Below are 20,268 nucleotides of genomic sequence, written 5' to 3'. Positions count from 1 at the left end.
GACATGCAGACTCCGCACAGAAGGCACCCCAGCCGAGAATCGAACCAGAGAACCTCCTGCTATGAGGCTATGACCGTGTCATATAGGTACTTGTGGCTTAAAGACCTAACTGCATGCATGATCTGGTGGATCCTGGTATTAGAGAGATCACTGTGACCTTCTCTTTGTTTAGCCTGGTAAGGGTGATGTCAGTATGTCTTATAATGCAATCCCCAATAACTTGAATGTTTGGCTGTGTGGTGTGTGTTGCCTTATGGGCTTGGAAGTGGAAGTGGGGCTACAATGACTTCCAGAGTTGTGTTGTATGAAGTGTCGTTTTTGAGTGTGGGTGGGGCCACAGAGAGGCTTTTAGGTCTTGGAGGTTTGAGTAGATTACAAGCAAATACCTCCGCACGTGGATCGATCTGGTTGTTCCTTAGTGTTGGTGTTTTGGATGCAACACTGACAACCTAGTTTGCATTTTTCGAGTGCATGCAAGAGCTTTGCCTCCAATGACACTGTGTGTGTCTACATCTCTCACAAACTGTGTTTGTCAGTGAACATGAGGTAGTTACTACACTGCTTCATGATGTCCATATCCACCAGGCCAAAAACAGAGGACAGGGAAGCACATATCCATTATACCAGATCCTTAGTAGATGTGAATGAGTAGAGGAGAGTCACTTAAAGGTCTAAGTGAGAGTGTTCAGTTAAATACGATTAGAGGACCTGCACTGGTGCTGCCCTCTGGGCAAAATGGCAGCTCTTTAATCAGCTGCAAACAGTGGGAGACTGTGGACAACATTTCCTACATCTGATTTTAAACTGGTGAGGTTTGCTTATATACAACATATAGGTAACCTCACAATGTACAAACATGAAGCTTTTATACCAGCAGGGTGAAAAACTTTTACACAGTTAAGCCTTCAGGCCAGTCAGATAAACACACAATAAGCCATCCACCAGCAGTTCACAACTTGGATAGGTTGAATCAGCCCTCTGCTCTCACCAGAGTGCAGAATAAAAACCCTGTTAATGTAGAATGAACTGGTTTTATGCTCAAGTGCAGTAACCAATGCTGAACAACAAAAGGTAGAACTTCTGCAGCATCATGAATCTTTCTAAATATATTCACAAACCCTGAGAAATGTTCCCAAATGCAGAAAATTGTGTGCAAATTATAGGACTTCTACAAACACAGAAAAACTTTGTAAAACCTAGAAACATTTTAGCAAACTTTGGAGAACTTTGGCAAACTAAGAACAACTTCTGCAGTATCAGAAGAGGTTAGGAAATACAAGAATACTGATAAAACGACCTAAGAGCAGTAAACTAACAAACAGACGATGTTTCTTTAACATGTGCAGGCTAAAATGGTGATAAATTGAACTATATCAATACATTAAGCACAGAACTGTTAAACGCACTGAGTTAGGTACAGCAAGTGCAAAAACATGTTTATATTATATATTAACCTCTCCACTGCCCTAACCTATCTTCCCTCATTTCTAACTATGCTCCAACTAGATCACTCTGCAGCTCTGACCAGGACCAACTACTTATCTATAAACCTAGAATAAAAATGGAAAGCAACCTAAATAGTTACCATCCTACCATAGCATGGAATAAGCTTCCACTTCAAATTAGATTACTAAATCAAACAAAACAATTTGAAGCAGCTGCCAAAGAACACCTAGAAATACTCTGGTCATGCCACTTTACTCATCCACCATGAACTATTGTCTGACCACCCCTCCTTACTTTTGACTATTACTCACCTACTTTCTCAGCACTTCTATTCCTCCTGTACTGTCTACCTGTACTATGGCTAACACAGACTCCTACATACTTCACCATAATCTATCTTCCTATGTCCTTTATAACTCTGATCTGACAGCATCATACATATAAACTGAAAAAAAAATACTTTAACTACAAGAATGTTCCTTCCTCACCCTTTGACTGCATTTCTATTGACTTGTGAATATTTGATAATTGTCCAAATGTTGTAAATACCACCAAAACATCTCTAATACTTGTTTTTGTGATTTTCCCTCTGTAGTTGTACTGTACTATACAGTAGATTATAATGATTTTTCTGGAGCTTTTCTCCCCGGGCCTCTGCTGAAAAAGGGCTAAATGCATCTCAGTCAGAATATTCCCTGTCAACAAATGTAAAATAAAAAAATAGTAATAAAAATATTAGCTTTGTAGGTCCACATATGGTTTTAGATGCAACCCAAGGTCTTGCAGTCAAAGGTGTGCAAGCCAGGCACAGGGAAGCTCTGAATAAATGTGTGTGCATACATACAGTTAACTAGATAAATACACATTTTTTTATTATCTTAAAGTATCAATTGCTGAATAAAATTCAACAGTAGCTATTTTTACAGATTTTCAAAATTATATCTACTGTAAAGAAATGACCTGAGTGGCAAAGCCACTGCAAATCCTGTAAAGCATAGTGGACTATTTGCAGATGTGGCTTAAATGGGGCTACCAAAGACTGCTGCACTTGAATCTGTCTGCAAAATTGAATTTGTGAAATATCAGAAGACTATTTAAATATTGTGTCAAATCAGTCTGGGTGTTGCTTTGATTAAATGCTTTCTCTGTGGTGGCTTTAGTAAATAGATGCCTCAGGCTTCTGACTTGTAAGTGGAATTTTTAATAAAGAACTAATTTCTAAGTTGGGGTTAGTACTTCATCAATTTTACAGATGAGGCTAATGGGTAAGAAATTAGCCTTAGCCTCCACTTGCATCCATTTAGTTTTCTGCAGAGTTGCACTGTGATGGCGGAGATTCACAATCTAATGTATAAATTTTGGTATAGTATTTTCTGTGGTTAGTAACATGGCTGTATTATGTAGAGAATGGAGTGCTGTAATAAGCAAAGCATATCCAAATGTTGGTAACAGTACGTTGACTGTAGTTGCCGGTATAGCACCTAAGACTAAATTGAGATATTCTCTATGACAATGTTTTTTTCAGCTGGTTAACTTCTTTACTAACGTGCTGTTCTTTGTGTTTGGCAGTGCATGAAAGTATCCCTGAGTGATGGTACAAGATTTAGGAGTATTACTGGATTCCTTATTAGCAGTGATGTAAGTATTGGCTATTTGAGTTCAAGAAGCCCCAACTCTTGATTTGCCAGTATTATCTGTTTTCATGTACTCAGCAACAAACAGAAAACTTTTCAGCAGGCATGTAATTTCACTTTGAGAGTGATGGTCTAGAGGAACTGGAGAAGGAAATATTTAGTAGAGTTTAACATGGAGAAGTACAAGAGTAAATCCACAAGTCCATAAGGTGTTTTTGTTGTAGTTTGAAGGGGCTCAGGTTGTCTATTTGCCTCTGAGAGGGATGGAGTTTCCATTTTTTGAGACAAGGGTATAGCTAGTCCCAGCAGTATATGATTTGTCTATAAGTAGTTGGCGTTTTTTTCCCCCTGTGCACATGGTATTCTATTTGGGAGCAGTGCACAACGTCACATTTACATAACTTGGGTTTTAGGTTGTGGATGAGGACATCAGTAGTCACTAACTGTGGGGGGTTGGGACCAAGCAATGGAATCTTGTAAGGGAGACTTGCTACAAAGTTTGGTTACCTTGTTACATCATTACTATAGTTTACTAATCTGGGTGAACTAAGTTAGTGAAAATATACGGATGTAGTACAGAGGAGTGCTGGAAGAAGACTGCTGTGTTTGCAATGTGCTTTATACTGCACTATTACATAAGGTTTAAGGCCTGATCCCATAAAGAATGGGGTTTAGTGTACATGTGCACGCTCGCGTGTGTGTTTCTGCTCGTCATGAGATCACTCCATAAACATCTGATTATACCTGGAAGTTTGGTATGAGTTATAGTTTATTCTGTTGGATTAGGATATGGCAAATGTTTTTATGCAGTGAACTGTCTTGGAGTAAAATGTGTGCTGTTTTTTTTTTTTTTTAATGATTTAAAAGTAAGCAAATGCCACTCCGCCAAGTTTTAATAGAAGTGAAAGAATTGTTTATTACTACGTGCAATTTTCAAGGTTGTAGTTGTTAGATCAAGATGGAATTGTCTTCATACTGAGCTGTGGTGACAAGTTTACTTACTGTATAGGTTTGATTCTGATTCTGAGATACTGACTAGGCTTAAAATGGGCCCTCATGGCAGTTAGCCTAAAATGGACTGTGCCCCTACAAAGGAATGCCTATGGATAACTGTCACAAAGGCAGCCACCCTGCTTAATGCTTCTAAAGCATCAAAGCATAATTCAAATAATGCTTAGCAACCTGGGAACAGATGATAAGTTCAAGCAATTCTTTGGAGAGAGCTCTGTCCTTCATCCCTCCAGTTTCTCTTTCATTGGGACCAAGAGGGTCTCCTGGAATTTCACCATATGGGAACTGGCAATAGATAACTCTCATGGTCAGGGAACAGAGGTGTAAACTTCTTGCCAAATCTGTCAAGGGTCCTATCTTCTTTCCCATTTTTCAATGAATTTCTAGAGATTCTGACGAAAGCTCAACTGGGATCTTGAGACATCACCTCAGGCACAGCCACCAGGTTTTTCAAAAATCTGATTAATCCAGGACATTGTACAAACAAGTCTGGCTTCCTGAAATGGGTGGTTGAGAGTCTGGCTGCAGGGAAGAGTCAAGTATGACATCATCCACTACCTCTAGCACTGGAGGAATAGCAGGAGATTTTTTTAATTTAATTTTTTGCCTACATCAATAACTATTCATTATGCATAAAGCTATTTTGTTAAATGAAAATATGTTATTCTTCAAACACAAAAGCACAAGCAAAGCATTCCTAATGCATGGTGCATTCTCCCATGAAGTTTTAAAAGTTGTCTTTCTTGGACTGATGGCAATCCTGTGGCTTCCCAGTTGAACTCCCTCATTTTATGGGCTGTTTCCCCCAAGGTGACGTCCTCATGAAGTGAAGCTGAGGCAACATTTTTATCAAACTCTGAATCAGCATATGAACCCGTAGAGATATGGTCAACATATGCCAATCCATCCATATAGGGTTGCAGAAATCAGCAACTCCTGAGGGACAGTTCCTCTTTCTTTTTCCAGGAGAAGATTCTGTAGCAGGGGCTCTTGCAGGGATATGCTGCTTGGAACTCAATACACACGAGACTCTCAGAAAGCCTGACTAGATCCTGACAGGCTTTGTGAGAGTGGAATCCTGAAGGCCTAGGCTGTAGAAAGCTGGCTGCAGCCTTAAGTTTAGCCTTTCACTTGGGCCTGGGTGTGGTTATGGACATACTGGAGCCAGGCTGTGGATGGGCAGTAATGGCCTAAGCTTGGTCTCCTTAAGACTCCATTCTAACTAAGGAAATTTTGCCCTCCCCCCCCTCGAAAGACCTGGTATAAGCATCAGAAGCGGAGGCCTGCAAAGAGTACCCAAGTCCTTTGTCCAGTGTGAGTGTGGAGGGGGCTGATGGCATATCGGACTCCAAAAGGATCTTGGCAGAAGCCTCAGCCATGTACTCAGACGGTGAATAATTTTCATCTGCTACCCTAACACTTATAGGATACATCACCCTTCATTTACAAGAGCTGCAGTCAGTGTGATTAGTAGGAGCCACACTGTGCAAATGTCCCTGATGCCCCCTTTCTCTGTCCAAAAACTCAGCCCTATGCTAAACAGTACCATATTAAAATGAGCACGCTGGAGGCAGATGGGGACATTGTGCTCAAGGCCCAGACAAAACAGACAGTACAGAAACAGTACTGAAGTTTGATACTGAATTTGCTCTCCACACTCAAGACAAGTATTATGCTTACAAAACATCTAATAGACAAGTGCTAGAAAAGCAGTAAATGGTTCCCCAGTGGAGCACCTGGCTTTCATAGTTCTCTGGCATGGACTGACCAATGCAATCTACACATGAGCTGCTTTAGGTTCCAATGGTAATAAAGTACAGAAAACATGGTGCCGACTGACTACCCTTATACCCAAACATCCTGACATCAGGATGAATGCATCCACCATACCTGGAGGAGGGCAGAAAAGTGTCTTGTATTCAGAATGGCTAAGGGCATCTACTGCAAAAAAAAATCATGTTTTGTTACTACAGGATAAACATCATACTGTTCACACCTTTCCTGATTAATGGCTTGCACATGTAGACTCCGTCTCTAACTGAAAGTATTTGCTATTGTCCAAAAACAGCTATCAACTTTGAAAATGCCAGAGGGGATCCCTACAGAGTTCATCTGGAACACAATGGTCACACCCCTTATGACCAACTGCTTGCACCATGCATCAATCAGCAGTGACCTTAACCAATTAGTACATGTTTATGTAAATGTGGCACCAAACGGTTCCAGCACTACACAGACTGCAGCCTCCCTGCTGAGGGGCCTTTCAGCACTAATCACTGCATAAAGACCCTCATCACTGAAGGATCAAAGACCAAAGATGGTGATATGTAAAGTGGTGACAAAAACAATGACACAGACTTTGGCCTCGTGTCAACAACCTAGAGTCCCAAGGCTGAATGGAAGGTTGGAACCAAAAGAATAATCACTACGGTGGTTGACATTGACTGCAGAACCAGCACAGAAGATTCAAACTGCTTGGGAGTGCGCGTGTCAACCACTGAAGCCAAAGACTCTACACTGACAGCAAAAAAAGATGACAGTTCTCAATTCTTTTGATGAGTGCAGTCAAAGCCGGGTCCAAACATAAATGCGTTAAAGAGAGGATCAGAATTACTGTCTGCCCTAGATGCAGAGGAAGATGGGAAAAACACATTCTGACTTAGTCCCGCAATAAAATTATCCCCTTAGCCTAATCTATAAGCCTACAGTGGCATTCTTGAGTGAAAAAAATGGACCTCACAGACATGAATAAGGGAGGCCTACAATCTGCCTTTTTATGTAATATCACAAAACAAAGTTGCATCAGTTTTCTGTGTGTTTTTTTAACTAACAGTCTATGAGTAGACAGCAATTCTGAACTTACTTCAATATGATCCTGATGCATGTGCACACTGACTAGCTACCAACAGTCCTCCGATTTGAGACTCACTTTGATTCACTCCTGTCCCAAGCACTGATATTCTTATACAGCTATATGAATGACCACATCCTCACTAACTATTCATAATTAAACTAACCAATCACCATTCTAAATAAATCAAACTCGTACATCACCCACAAACAAACCTCACAACACCCACCTACATTACAATACAAAACAGATATATATCTTTACCCATTCCAAAATATTTCTCATTATTTTTCCTTTTTTAAATATATTTGTAATATAAATTCCTCCTTACATTGTATGACATCCACTCCATACACAATCAATCTAAACTCAGTACCAACGCACCCTAATTTTTATTTTGCACAGGCAAAATGCAGTATAAACACTTCTGATCTAAGACCATACCCATTATGCTCTACATATTTTGCTCCACATTTCTAAATGGCTGAAAATGTTTGTATTTTCTGCCTTAAAACTTCATGAAATCCATCCTCATACCTACATCACACTTTCACATCCTCACTACATACTTACAATTACAACCCTTAACAGAAATACTTTCTTCACATTCTAACTATATACTGCTCTCAGCAAACAGTCCCTTTACCCCAACCCAGAACACTATTCCTCTATCACTGCACACATTCTCTACGGCTGGCTACACCAAATAGACGGCTCCACAAAGCCTTCAAACAGTCTTAAAAATCCTTCCCTATACATACAAGAAACTATCCTTTGACAAATCTACAAATAAGCATCCTCACACAAGTAACACAACTGAAACCACAGTATAATCATCATCATCATCATCACGCCATTTCTACATGGGGTCAGGGAATCGTGTTAACTGTCGCCATCTCTCTGGATTCAATGCCACACTCCTGCCTTCTTTGACACTCATGCCTGACTGCCGCAGATCATCTTTCACGCAATCCAGCCACCTCTTTGCTGGACGTCCTCGTTTCCTCTTACCGTCTTCCTGTCTGTCCCAAATCACCTTCACCAGATTGTCTTCTGCACGTGTCCAAACCACCCTAATCTGTTCTCTCTGATCTTTTCTGCAACTGGAGCTACTTTGGCTTCTGCTCTTATGTCCTCATTTCTTCGTCTGTCCCACAGAATGCATCCTACCACCCTTCTCAGGCACTTCATTTCCATCACCTTTAGCTTCCTCATCTGCTCTGTCTTTACTACTCATGTTTCTGTACCATACAGTAGTATTGGTCACACCAATGTCTTGTACACTTTAATTTTCAGCTTCTTTGGCATTTTTCTGTCACAGACTAAATAAGACACTCTATGCCAGTTGGATGCAGCCCTTCTGATTCTCTGACCTCTTCATTCAGACTTACCTTCTCCTCAACCACCCCTCCCAGATACTTGAAGCTATTTACTTGTTCCATTATCTTCCTTTCTGTGTCAATTCTCAACAACTTCTGATTTCCCCAGTTTGCTGCCATTACCACTGTCTTACCTGGGAATCCTATCACTTCACTGAAAGACCATTTCACTGAGACCAAATCACCTAAAGTTAATTTCACCTAAAACTCACTTCACTGACAAGTAGTACTCTAAGGCAAGTCAAAGGTACATGTCCTTTTCCCCACTGTAGTGTGATCCTGGTGTTAGTATATACAGTTAGGGGGTGTGTGGGGGCACAGCCCCCATCTAGTTGGTTTTACCAAATAATGTAAAACAAAACCAGACAACACCCCGATGACTATATATACAACACCAGGATCGCACTACAGTGGGGAAAAGGACATATACCTTCGACTTGCCTTAGAGTACTACTTGTCAGTGAAATGAGTTTTAGGTGAAATTAACTTTCAGTGAAATGAACTTTAGGTAATTTGGTCTCAGTGAAATGGGTGTCAGTGAAAAGGTCTTTCAGTGAAGTGATACAAATCCCTTATCTGTGCTTAGTTTCATCCCATGTGCCTTCAGTTTTGCATTCCATTACTCTATACTTTGCTGGAGGTCTTGCTCAGAGTCTGCCTGTAATGCCACATCATCTGCAAACAGCAACTTTGCTGATCTGTCCACTCCAACCTGTTTGCAAATGTAGTCCATCATATGATCACAGAAGTTACAAGGCTATTGATCCAGAGGCTCTTACAAGCCTAGCCAAGAATTTAGCCGATGTTCCAACAAGTCAGCACCTTATGCCACTTTCCAGCAGGGACACAGATAGAATCCCAGGGGTGTATTTTCCGCTCCCCATCCAGTTATCCAGGGTCCACTTAAAAATCACCAGTATGAACAGCAGTGGGCTCAGAGCTGAACCCTGGTGTACACCCATCTCCCACTAGGAGCCCCTCTGTGAGGCCTAACACTGTTCATACTTAAGTCATTGGGTCCTTGTACATTGCGTGCACTAATTCTAATAATATTTCTGGGACTTCGAACCACTGCAGTACCACCCAGATCAGCTTTCCTGGGACGTTATCATATGCTTTCTCCAAGTCTAGAAATGCCCAGTTGGACTCTTTCCTCATCTCTAGCTTTTTCTCCACTATATGTCTCACTGCAAACATCGGGTCAGTTGTGCTGCATCCTGATCTGAATCTGAACTGCTCATCTCTGATCTTACATTCTACTACTCTGCGTATCTGTTTATCAATCACCCTCGCCAGAACTTTCATGCAATGTGATAGGAGTTTGATCTCTCTGTACTACCCACAGTTGTGGATGTCTCCTTTGTTCTTGTACACTGGCATGAGTATGCTTATTCTCCAATCATCTGGGATACGCCTTTCTCTCCACGCTGCTATGAGTAACCTCAGGAGCCATTTCTCACCCAGCATCTTTATCATATCTTGAAACTACACTACAATCACCACAAACATTATTCACCCATATCTTTACTCAACATCTACCAAAATCATCTCACCTACTCACCCAACAACTTAACTCCTTCTCATCAAGCAGCCCCTTGTCAAACTACATTCAGTTTACAATTTTCTACCTTAGATTATTAAGATGCAAATTCACACCATAATGCTTCTTATCCTTTTATATCTTTCTTGCATCTCCTGTTACAATGGTCATCCTTCTGCTGAACAATTCACATGCACCAATTAATACCCCATCAAAAACAAACTCAGTATTTACTTCAACTCTAGCAACCTCTAACATAACGAATACCCTCAATTCTATAAACCTAAACTAACATATAAACTTAGTCACATTACCTGATAAAATACAAACTGAAGACTAAACTACTTCATACTACCACCTACTATTTCTCTTGTGCAGATTTAAAAGGAGATATGCACTCTACACCAGGTACACTTGTGAGAAAAAAACAGAAGATCCATCCCCCACAAGCACATGCCAAGTTCAGGCAAGCCTGGGGTGCAGACCCAAAATGGGGAGTATTGGTTTTGTGTACTGATGATCAATGACTAAGTGACTCAAGTGTTTGTGCTATGTGATACTGCTGGCTAACTGTGGGGTTCAAATAATCATAGGGTGAAAGAAAGGGAGCACCTCATCATGTCCCCTCATCATCTACCCAGATGGAAGATAAATGTGGATCTGAACACTCACTAGCCAAACAAAAGCTCTTCACCTGTAGTGAACTAAGGGCACTAAGCAAGCTTCATACTTTTTCCTCCACGTTTATGACCTTGTGAATTAGACAGGATTCACAATGTTGAACATCCTAATTATACCAGCACAAGCAGCTCTTGAAGGCTGCCACCTTTATGGATGTAATGTAGCACAAAACACTTCACCTTTCTGTGACATCCTGCGCAATACTCAACTACTGGCACCTGCAGCAATCATCAACATCATACTCCTCACTTAATAAAGGCAGGTCCTGGCAGGTAATTTGTTGGCCACACTGACACTAAAACAGACTTGTGGTTAAGTCTGCAAATACAGGACTTTCAAATAACACTGAGGATCACAGCCAGAAGAACAAGAATAGTTAAAGAAATAAATATAGCTGTACTCCTCAGGGGTGTGTGTACACACTTATACAAGCAGTGCTTTATGTGACTGCATGCATTATTACAGGTATGCAGACACTCACAAATGTGGAACTTGTGAAATCTTTTAAAGTGGTGAACAGTGGAAATAATGAGCTCATTTATGCACCCAACAAGGAGAGCCTTCAGCATTGGATCATTATATAATTGCCATGTACTTGAAACATAAAAGACCGATTTTCTTGCCAATTTAATGTACTCAAGGTAGTCATGACCGTTAAGGACTCACCTTGGACATTCAACACACGCTCCACACTGACTTCAGACAGCCTCTTCTTTCTAAGTTCAGCTCGTATTCTGAACACTTGATCAGCATAAGGTGAAACAACCCCAATGCTGCCTTCATCAAGCTTGCCCCACGCTACAGGCCACTTCCTTCTAAGCTCTTCAACTCGTTCTACTATTTCAAACACCTACAAAGGGAAAAAAGATTACATTAACAGGTTTCAGAGAGTCTGAAAAGTACTACTTAATCATCCTAAAACTTTTTAGCTACTACTGTTTTTTACAACTTCATACTGCTGCAATTAAATCCAGGAATGACTGATAAAGGTCAGACAGAGGACATGGTACTTATGCAACAACTAGTACTTACTGCTAATCATATGGAAGAGCAATGCAGTAATGTGGGTCACCTGATTTGAAAATATGGATATCAATGCCATTACGCAATGTATACAGAAGGCATTTCTTATTACGGCATAGTACATGGAATGACCTGATTACAATCCAAGATCAAGGAAGAAAGGTTTGTTAAGCACCTTTCTGATATCTGCTGGCAAGCACTCCTCACAGCTGCAGTCAGTGGACACCAAAGAGCAGTGAGAAAAACAAACAGCTTATTTAAACTTCTGAAAAATAGAGACATGAATCAAGACTTTTAACAGTTTTTAAAGCTTTCTGTGCTTCCTCCGCTCTTCTGTGGTGGTTGCCTTCTGTAGAGTAGTAACAAGTGTGTTACAGCTTTCACAGCTATAAAACATGCATTTTATGGTCTTTTTCTATACCGTTTGTAGTAGATGGGAGCAGGTAAAGCTCCATGCACTACAAATAATAATGAACAGGTCCTTCTGATCATATCTGTGACATGGATATCAAGATTCACCTCTCAAACGTTGTCAATCCAAACTTCTTGACATCCATGTCTTGAACACAAAGTCGTTACAATCAAAGACCCAATCATTACACACTATGGAGTGCAAGAATGCATAAATATCAAGGAGAAATACTTAGCATTATGGCAGGGTCATTACTATAGAGTCCTACAGACTCTAATAAATCAATATAGCAAACCTTCATTCCACTTGTGTACATTCTGCTTGGTGAAAACAGACACTTTTCTGGTTAAGCCACTGCAGCAAGTTTGTCTGTTTCAGGGCAATTAAGAAATGTATGCTAACACTAGACCTCCAAGATCACAAGAAGTAAAGCTACTTTGCAGCAAATGGTAATCGATAGAGGAAAAAAAAAATAACCATAGTCCCCACCAGAGTTATGGCATGTCAGTATGCTGCATGCAACAACTATCACAAAGTACCAATACAGCTTTTCTCAGCTTTTCAAATTCAAGCCTAAATAAAACTTTTAGCAAGAGAATCCCACTATGATAAAAAAAGTGATCCGACTGAGACAGAAGATAATCTATGACAGCCCTATGGGGAAGAAAATGCAATTAAACTGCCCAGATGACATTAAGGAAGACGTATGGAAGCCGAATGTAACAGAAAATCAACCACAAAAGGAGAAGGAAAAAAACTAACTGGGAAGAATCTTGCAGCTGTTCAGCAAAAAGTTCAGGTTTCAGCTTTGGTACAGTAGATGGCTTTTGGTAATTTAGACGAAAAGTAAATCCTATACACTCAAAAGGTGTTTAAAAAGTGAAACACTAAAGGAATATATACTGTCAAATAGTAAAAGGCTGGAAAAATACAAGTTTAAACTAGCTATTCATATGAGCTGATAAAAGTACAAAAAGATCACAGGCTGAAATGAGGAAAAGGCTGGCTGAGCATGGGACTTCTTAAAACACGCTGTTACAAAAATGGACACTTAAAAGACAATGTATGCAGAGAAAGCCTGATATATTCTGCTGTACCACAGAAAATGGAAGGAACAGACTGCATTAACTTTATGAAAGTACAAATAAACAACTGGACTAGAATTCCACATCACGATATGGCAATTGGAAGATGGTCTATATTACGAGAGCGAAAATACTAAGCGAATAATAAAACCCGGACACCTACTGCACGAACTACGGACATCCCAAATGCACTAAACTGCAAAAATTTAAATGTCGAACTGTCATACTCAGCCAACTCCACCACCCGCTACATACTACCTACCCAAACAAAATAAATAAAGCACATACATACACTAACCAAACCCTACTTCTAACCCTAAAGTAAAGCACTAACACCCTACTTCTAACTCTACACTAAACTCCACTTACAGAACTATCTATGCACTATCCTTAACCCCTCCCTAACCCTACGGTCTGTAAATATCGCACACTTACCCTACGAAAATATACACAAATAAAATAAATAATCCACATGCATATATTTAACAAAACCCTACTTCTAACCCTACACTAATTCTAACATACATAGCCTATCTATGCACTTACCTTAACCCGCACTCTAACCCTAAAGTCCGTAACTATCCAACACTTACCTCCATTCCACAGATGGGTCAACCATGGTAATTCGACATTTCTGAAATCGCGGTTTTGTACTTTCGCTATAAGTCCATTTCACGCAATACGTGTCAACGTTTACGTATTCGCGTAAATGAACTTTCGCTCAACTAATACAGATCCATTGAAAGAGCATATTGTGTGTGTGTATGTTCCAAACCTGGCCATGAAAAAGCAACTACTATCATTAGTAAGAAAACCAGTAGAAAGTGCTGTTTCTGACAAAACTGTGACAGACAAGAAAAGCATTAAAAATTGTCTTGAGTGCTGGACCTGCTCACAAAGTATGTCACTAGACTGTGCTCTGAGGAAATGTAAACAGACTGAAGAGTCACTTGATACTGGAAAGCTAGATTCCAGACCTGAATGGCTGGTCTGCAAAGAAGACAGGATCTTGCACTCCCTTGCTTGTTGACTAACTACATCAATGTGGTGTTTGTCTGTAATAATTGAGGGGTCCAAGATGAAAGAGAATTAACAGCTAGAAGCAGAGCCCTCATCTCCTTTACACTGATGCAATTTGACCTCTGACCAAAAGGCCAGAGACCATGAACCTTGAGAAAGCTAAAAAAGCCCCCCCCCCCCCCCGCCATCCCCTGTCTGAGGACTCTGTAAAGAGCTATTGAGTAGGGGCTGGAACCTGGAAAGGAAGCCCTGGGTTGAGAGAAAGTCAATGAATATACTACAGAAGTTTAAGCTTGAGACAAGGAACGAAGGAAGGGGACTGGGAAGTCCAGGGGATGGCAATGTTGGAGACTAACTGACTTGGGATACCACTGTAGCTTTCTGTTATGGAGCCTGATCAGATGGAGCATGGGAATGGTGGAAAACATGAGGCCAAAGACCATGATAAAATCCCTGGCCGTGACTGAAGCCAGAGGAAGAAGACACTAGAAAAAGGTAGTAAGAGACGGGGCCTCAGGGACAGGCAGAGATGCCAGCATGGGGATGGTCTGAAGCAAGCAACCAAGGAAAATATGATCCTGAGAATGGATCAGAGCTGACTTCTGAAAGTTTATGGGGAACCCCAGACTCTGCAACAGAGAAATAGTGAACTGGAGATCCTAAAGCAGAGTACTGGGGGAAGAAGCTTGAATTTCCCAGATTATCTGGATAGGGAAAGAGCCGAATTCCTCTCATCATGAAAAAGCAATGACAGGAGTGCGGCATTAGGTGAATACACTGGGGGGCAGTAGAGAGGCCAAAGGGCAAAGCAGTGAACTGAAAATGCAAGATGAAACAGAGAAACATAAAAATTTCCTGAAAAGGGGATACATGGGGATATGAAGGTATGCATCCTTAAGATTCAGAGAGACCAAAAAGGCCTGGGGTAGAAGAAGAGAGGGAAACAGTCTGAAGATACAACATTTGAAAAGAAGGAATCTTAAAGGTGTTTTGGGTGTGAAAGGTCCAGGACTGGTCTTCAAGTGTCCCCCTTTCTGGGATCCAAAAAAACATTCTGGAATAAAAAAAAAAACCTCCCTACCTGGGCAGGAGGGACAATCTGAATGGTGCCCTGGACCAAAAGAGAATAGAGCACCTCTGGGAAAAGAGGAAGGTGCTCCTCCCAAAAAGGTAGGAAGGGATTTCCAAAACATGATATATCCCTAACGGATAACAAACAGAACCCAACAGTCTGCTGTAAACTTTAACCAATATAGAAGAGACAAGGAAAGATAGAAGGATAAGGGAACCAGGCCGAGGAAAAAGGGAAGCACATTGTCAAATAGAACCAGGCTTATCCTTAAAAACAGGTTTCTGGGAGGCCTGACCGAGTACACTTTACAGAAGGCACACATCTAGAACCCTTTTTCCCTTAGCTGCAGGATGAGACTGACTGCAGACAAAAGAAGATTTGGAGGGAGTAATTCCTGTAAAACTAAGGAACAGGAGAAACAAATACTTGTTTCAACTCCTGCAAGGCTTTACCCTTATCATGGGGTGACTTGAAAAATTCAGCAGCATCAAAAAGATTTCTATTATCAAGGAATATCCAATAGCTTGGCCATAAAGTCAACATGCAAAGCCTGAAGCCAAAGCCAAAGTAATGTTTCATAACAAAACCAAAAACTGCAGGCTGGAGGAGGCATCAGCTGCATTTGATAGAATAGTGAGCAACATGAGAGGTACAGCCCAACAGGGAAAGGGTAAAAGCCTTCCGCTCAGAGTCAGGAAGATCGGAAACCTAATAAAGGAGGGCCAAAACACCTGATCATACAAGTGAGGTAGATAACGGCCCAAAAGGATAAAGTGGCAGCAGTATAAACATTTTTGCTCAATATCGCCATGGCCCTACTATCCCTATCTGAAGGAATCAACTTGGTAAAGAACAACTCTGAGGGCTTATCAGAAGAGACAAGACACTACAGAAGGATCAGCAGAAAGGCATTTATAAAAAAATTTACATTTGTCAGCCATCTTGAAAAATCTATCAAGCATCTTGGGAGCAGGGGGCCAAGAAGTGGCTGAAAAGGTGGAACGGCAGATGGCTTAGAAGACTGCATCTGGAGGAGCTCATAGTACATTTTCTGAATATCAGAGATTTCAGAGCAATTCGATTTAAATGTCAACAAGTGGGCAACAGTAGCCCCAAAGGAGAGTTCCTCTAAATGGTAATCTGAACTAATAGAATAGTCTTCCTCTAAACCACAGTCCAAGGGGGAATGGATCTGAGAAGAGTCGGAGTTCCCCGGGTTTTTAAGAAGAGTGGAATACCAGGGAAGGGAAGGTACAGACACTCCCCGAGGAGGCTTTAAAGCCATTAAAGCATTAACACCCTAACAAAATCCTGTCATTTATGGTGGGGATCCTTAACTACAGGGGAAATGTGCTTGGTTTTCTGTTTCTTTTTCTGCGGAATGTATGCACAAAACAGCCTTGGAGGGTCAGACCCCTGGCAACACTCAAGCGTAGCAGGGATCTCCTCCTTAACCAAGATGCGCAGAATCTTCCTCAGTCCCTTGGATAAAATCAGCTGAAGTTCCCCCTCAATGTCTAGAGTAAACATTTGTAAAGCCTCCAAAAAATGCAAGAAGCCAGATCCATGCCAGCCACTGACAGGGTCGTGGCACAGGAATCCCAGGCAACCACCAGACCATTCTACGAGTTTTCACTATCCTCAAAACACACAACCCTGTAAGGCTGGACAGCAGACATATCAGACTCAAGTTTTTTTGTCCTTTTTCTTGGACAACAGCTGACACTTGGGATAGGAAGACTCTACGATAGCACCTTAAGCCAACAGCTTAAGACATTGGTTTTCAGGGTAAATGGATAAAGAGGAGAGATGACTACATAGGGTCTTAGGGACAACAGCCTGGCATGTAGAACCAATGCGTACAGTCGTGGGAAGCACCCAAACAGAAAAGACACTGGTTATGATGCTCTTTATGGGGAATCTGTCTACCACAGTGACATTTTACTCTTCTGGATGACAAGACTCCAACAGCACTAAACAGAAAAAAAAAAATAAGAAATCACAATGGGGCACTTATCTGAAACGCGGCTTGGTAACTAGCACTGCAGAAGGGCATTCAGATAGACGTTCAATGATGGCATTCGGACTGGCAGCAAAGATGTTGTATGTGCATCCTTATGTCACTTTTATGCCCTACGTCTCGAGTAGGGAAAGTACGTGTGACATACAGCATCTGCAAATGCTAAAGGCTTTGGTATACTGGGCAGATGTTGAGCTATCCTTGGCAGGAGATCACTTAGGTTATGACTACTGTAACAGTGATATGGAAGGACATTAAAGGATATAACTGTATACTACTCAAAAGTTAGCTTTACTTGCAGATGACATTTTGTACTTGATAAACTCAGAAAAGGACATTTTAGGGTCAAAGAACACTTCTGAGACAGTTTCATGTCTTTTCGGGATACAAAATATATGAAGATAATACAAAAGCTATAGCTGTACATTGTACAACCCACTCATAGGTTCATAAGTATGTACTAGGCTATCGGCCTTGGGGCCTATACAAGCCCAGCCAAAAAGGTACCCTGGCTTTTGCCACCCAAGAAAATTATTTTCCTGTGCCACTGTCGAGCAGAGCCACAGAGGTGATCCCCTGGGGTGACTTTCCTATTTCCCATCCAATCATCAAGATTTTTCTTGAAGAATGCTAATAAGGAGCTTTGTTTGACATAGATAGGTAGTTTATTCCAGAGTATGGGAAGTCTCTGGGACAGGAATCTATCCCTCCGGCATGTTCTGTTTATTGTGGTGACAAGGTTTAGGTCCCTAGAGCGTGTAGCTCAGAGGGATTGGGATTTCTTTAAGTGGAGCATGTCCAACAGCTCTGGGTTTGACATAGCTTTGTATGCTAGGCAGAGATCACCTCTGAGTAGGCAATATGCGACGGAGTAAAGCTGGAGTTTTTTGAGACTGTTCATGAGGGCATCTGTTTGAGGCCGGTAATCCTCTTTGTGAGGTATTTCTGCGGCCTTTCCAGTTGTTGTAGATGTCTTGTGAGGTACATACCAAAAGGGGTGTTGTACTCTATAATGGGTCTAAATGAGTGATGAGTAAAGGGAACAATGACCTCTTTTTCTGGATGAGAAACCTTTTGTGATGAGGTGTGCCACGTAGAAGGATTTACTGACTACTGTGGCAATGTGATTATCAAAGGAGAGACTACTGTCCACCTGTGTCCCAAGGTCTCTTATCACACTTTCGGTGTTAAGTATACTACCACCTATGTTGTAGTTCATGGGTACAGAGTTTTTAACCAAAGGGGATGACAATGCACTTTTTGGCATTGAGCTTGAGGCCAATGCTTTGACAGCAGGCATCTGTCTCCATGAGGCCCTTTTGTAGGATGTCCACATCGTTAGGAGTTTCAATTATGGCTCCTAGTTTGCAGTCATCGGCGAACTTTGTTAGCCAAAGACCTTCTGTGTTCGCCTGTACTTCAGAGAAGTAGATACCAAACAGGAGAGGACCCAGGACTGAACCCTGTGGTACTCCACTTGTCACTGGTCTGAAGTCGGATTTGGAGTCTGCTACTTTCACAATGTGGGTTCTGTCAGTGAGCCAGTTGGCAATCCATCTTGTGACATAGGGATTTATACCTAGTTTAGTGAGTTTATCTATGATTCCAGAGTGGGGGATGGTGTCGAAAGCCTTGGCAAGATCTAGACAAGCTGTGTGAACCACCTTACCCTTGTCTATGGCTTTGGTGACTGCTTCAAAGAAGTCTATCAGGTTTAGGAGACATGATCTGCCTTTTACAAACCTGAACTGGGTGGAATCCAGAGTTTGTAGATTACCAATGTCTTTGTTTATAAGTTCCATGAGGATACGTTCCATGGCCTTGCAGATCAGGCTCGTCAGGCTAATGGGGTAGTAGTTCCCGGGGTCCATGGTGGCTCCTCCCTTGTGCAGTGGGATAACCGTCATTATGCGCCATTCAGCAGGCACAAAGCCTGAGGTGAGGCTATGACTGAACATGGTACTTAGGTGGGGTGCCAGTTCGTTCTGTAGTTAGTGTAGAACACAGCCTGGGATGCTGTCTGGTGCCATGGATGCTGTGTTCTTGGCTTTGGAGAGTGTGGTTTTTACCTGTGCAGCCGTGATTACAGGAACTTTGCATTCTTCTGGTATAGAGATGGGCTCTTTAGGGGGGTGAGAGGGGGGTAAAAGTTAGCACTGAACCTATCTGCCAGGATGTTGGCAATATCAATTAGGTCTGTATATTTAGTGCTATTATGCTGTAACTTAGAGCAGATCTGAGTGTTGCCATTGAGATTCTTGACATAGCTATAGAATGCTTTGTGGTTGTCTTTAGAATCAGTGGCGATTTTGTTTTCGTAACTAGCTTTGGAGGATTTTATCAGGGATCGCAACTTCTTACTGAGGCTGACCAGGGAGCTCCTCCACTCATGGGATTTTACTCTCTCTTGCAACAGTTTCTTCCTTCTGTTGTACAGTTTGTTTATGGCAAGGGACCACGAGATTGGCTTCCTTTTTTTGAAGGATAGTGTCTTGGTTCTGTTTGGGATAGCACGATTCATGCACTCATGTAAGTGCTTATAAAGTGCAACTGTGTAGGATTCAGAAGTTGTAACTGTACTGTTCATCTGCATGGGTGTCATGAAGTTCACCACTTCTGTCTTAAGAAGCATAAAATTGGCTTTGGAGAAATTTTTTACCATGGTTTCCTTAATGGGGGGTGGGGGCAGGATGTGGATATCTAGGGTAATTAGCTTATGGTCGGATCGGACCAATGAGGCGTTGACTTCAGGTATGGAACACCTGTCACTCATGTTGGTAATGACTAGATCTAGGATATTGCTGCCCCTGGTGGGGGTGTGGATAAGTTGATCCACAGCATTGGAGTCTATGAATTCCAGAAAGCGTTGAGCGAAGGAGTTGGTACATGAGTAGTTTTCCCAGTTAATGGTGGGGTAGTTGAAATTGCCCATTATTAAGGTGTTTGGTTGAACCCTAATATTTTCCAGTACATCAAGAAAAAAGGAGTGGGAATGCTGGGGCATGGTGGGTTTTCTGTAGCAAGCTACATTTTGGATTGCAGTTTTGCCCAGAGTTAGTTGCACTTCCGATAACCTCGGCTACATTATGCTGAG

General features: G+C 41.5%; 1 protein-coding gene across 1 annotated transcript in view; it reads right to left on the bottom strand.

Annotated features, from left to right (window-relative positions):
* HELZ (helicase with zinc finger) overlaps positions 1-20,268 on the bottom strand; it is a 3,197,037-nt gene that overhangs the window by 1,051,319 nt on the left and 2,125,450 nt on the right. Inside the window, exon 20 of the mRNA XM_044085095.1 lies at positions 11,209-11,392. Coding sequence (XP_043941030.1) covers positions 11,209-11,392 — 184 coding nt within the window. The remainder of the gene's footprint in view (positions 1-11,208; positions 11,393-20,268) is intronic.

Source organism: Protopterus annectens, chromosome 10.part0, assembly GCF_019279795.1.
Source record: "Protopterus annectens isolate FY-2018-M chromosome 10.part0, PAN1.0, whole genome shotgun sequence".
NCBI lineage: Eukaryota > Metazoa > Chordata > Ceratodontiformes > Protopteridae > Protopterus > Protopterus annectens.
Note: the sequence above shows the minus strand (reverse complement) of the source record. Positions and strands in the feature narration are given on the sequence as shown.